At 22.5% G+C, this 2,965-nt stretch overlaps 1 protein-coding gene across 1 annotated transcript; it reads left to right on the top strand.

The window, feature by feature from the left end:
• The first annotated feature begins 376 nt into the window (after positions 1-376).
• On the top strand, positions 377-1,058 carry LOC130957286 (uncharacterized). Its single transcript, XM_057884152.1, has 2 exons — positions 377-745; positions 822-1,058. The coding sequence occupies exons 1-2, from the start codon at positions 377-379 to the stop codon at positions 1,056-1,058; spliced, it is 606 nt and encodes a 201-aa protein (XP_057740135.1).
• Positions 1,059-2,965: the final 1,907 nt, after the last annotated feature.

The raw sequence follows: 2,965 nt of genomic DNA, 5'->3' as shown, positions 1-2,965 counted from the left end.
CAAATCAATATTTATTATAATGTGTAATTACTATACATAATAAAAAAATTACCTTAATAATAAGTAATTTACATATTTATTTTTGTTTTCTAAGGTCTATAAATAGTGTTTTTCTATGGTACATGAATCTAAATTTGAGAGTCAGCTCATAATTTTATATTTAGTATTTTTTTTACTACTTCATAGAATAAGAATGTATTCTTTGTTTTTTATTGAAGTTGATCCTTTTAAGGTATAATTTATAATTTTTTATAATGTTTTTCATATACTCATTCTATTATATTATTCTTTTAAAAATTTATTAATTGTTGTTACTCTAAGTTATTCTTATCCTCTAATGTTCCAGTTCGATTGTCTTTTACCACAATTGTTTACAATGCATCACATCCATGAAATACCTCATCGAGTTGTCTTCACTGATTCAGGTTCCAACTACATGGATGTAAGCGTTCAAAGAAGGGGCAATAATCTCTACTTTACCGAAGGATGGTTGGATCTACTCACCTATTATGACCAACCTAATGGAATGTGGTTAAAGTTAGCTTTCTTGGGAGGAGCTCGATTTTTTATTGAGGAATTGCATCCACGAAATTTTATAGGGCAAGTTCAAGTTCCATCCCCTCCATGCTTTTTACGTCTGCCCGAAAATCTTCAAAGTGGAGCACATAATGAAATTGAATTCTCTCAGTTTGAGTTCAGTTTTGCTAAATTCGTGACAAACTCGGATATGCAATTTCCACGATTGGTAATATATTTAAATTTTCTTATTTTAAGTTGTTCATTATTAGAATAATTTTATAACATATTGTGATTTTTTTCAGAAATTACCGGCTTTCTTTTGCATGAATGCAATGCCATTGAGAGGAATAAGGGTTAGTTTGGTTTCTCAGTGTGGCAATTCTATACCTTGCTGCATTGCATGGATAGCGGATGATGAAGCTTATTTAACAAAAGGATGGTTTGAATTTGCACGAATTCTAAATGTTGATATTTACGATGTTATTTCAGTTGGTTATCGTTACGAGAATGACTCTATATTATACGTGACTAAGAACTAGAATAGATTCAATATTGTTTAAGTAATTTAGTTTTAATATTAGTATTTGATTAAATTATAATTAGAAAATTTAAATCATTGCCTCAATTTATATATGATGTGTATTTTTTGTGGATGTACTATTTTTAAATAATTTAATAGCTAACAAAATGAAGTGGTGCCAGATATATTATTTAAGTTTATTTTTATCATTTATTTCTTTATTTGTATTTTCATTATATTTGACAAAAAATCTCTACCTAAACATATAGTTTTCATTGACCTAAACACAATTTAGTTGCCAATAAAAATTGATTTTATCTATAAAAAATAATAAAATATGTATATTTTGATATTATATTAATATAGTAAGTAGACATTATCATATAATAATATCTTTAATTGTATTATAATTAGCTCATAAATAATGTATGATTATATTATTTTAGGAAATTTTTTTATTATAATTATATCAAATCAATATTTAATTATGATAAAATATGTTAATTATAATTATATCATAAAATTATAATAATTACGATAGTTATGTTATATATTTTAATCATTTATGTAAGTAAATAAACTAGAAAACAATCAAATCAAAGCATGACGGTAAATAAATAATATAGAATAATATTATACATTTAACTGTATTATAATTAGCTCATGAATAATGTATGATTATATTATTTTAGAAAAATATTTTTATTATAATTATATCAAATTAATATTTAATATATTATTTAAATCTATTTTTATATAACAATAATATTATATATATTTATATATTATTTTTTTTAAACTCATTCTTACAAATATAAGTATATAATTAATATAGATAACATATATATTTAATAAATATCTTTATTAAATTAATTATAATGATTAATACAAGATAATCTCATAAGTTAACCTAATTATAGCAAGAATTTTCATAAAAATAATTGACTACTAATTTGAAAATAATTGATATAGTTAAATTGATACAACCGATAAGATTGAGAATATGTAGCAATTATAGCAATTATTATATCAATTATAATAATAATTCAGGTGACTTCATATACATTAATTTTTGAATTATAATTGTCACATAATTATACTTTAATATTATTTAATTTTAGATGTTTTATAAGTACTATTCATTATCACATGAATTATCATCATTACTCAATAATAATAATAATAATAATAATAATAATAATAATAATAATAATAATAATTTCGAATTTATATAATTAATATAGTTGATATAGTTCTAATTCTCATTCGTATGTAATGATTTTATTAGTATGTATTCACAGTTTTAATCAATATATAATAATAATAATATTATATGGATATAAAATTAATTAGTTAACAAATTGAATTTAGCTTATGGATTTTTATTTTCTACTCAAATTTTTAATCATTAGTGATTTTATTTTTTATATTTACAGTAAATTTTGACTATAAAAAATTAGTTTTGATTGTTTCCTATTTGATTTATTTACAGTCATAATTAAATTTGATATAATTATAGTAATATAAAGCTGCTTCATATATAGCAATAATATTATAAAAAATATTATTGCACGATTGTAGAATAAAAAATAATCATATATATAAAACCACTACAAGAAAAATACCCATTCAGCCACACTTTTTTTAGGCTACATTTGAAAAGCGTAGCCTATTCATAGAATAGGCTACGCTTTTCTCTGTGTTGCCTTTTTATAAGAGAAAAGGATACACAAATGCAGCATCAATTAAAAAGCGTAGCCTTAGGTATTAAAGATATCACTTAAAAACCATAGCCGTAGGTTGATATCTATAGGTTCACTTTTCATATCAAAGGAGACGCTTTTAAAGGATAGCCTATTTGTTAAGTTTTGGGTGCGTTTCAAAAGTGATGCCTAATGTCTCTAGAGCCAAAAACTTTAACACTTA

Source organism: Arachis stenosperma, chromosome 10 (genome assembly GCF_014773155.1).
Source record: "Arachis stenosperma cultivar V10309 chromosome 10, arast.V10309.gnm1.PFL2, whole genome shotgun sequence".
In the NCBI taxonomy this organism is placed as follows: domain Eukaryota; kingdom Viridiplantae; phylum Streptophyta; class Magnoliopsida; order Fabales; family Fabaceae; genus Arachis; species Arachis stenosperma.
This window is presented reverse-complemented; position numbering and strand designations above follow the sequence as displayed.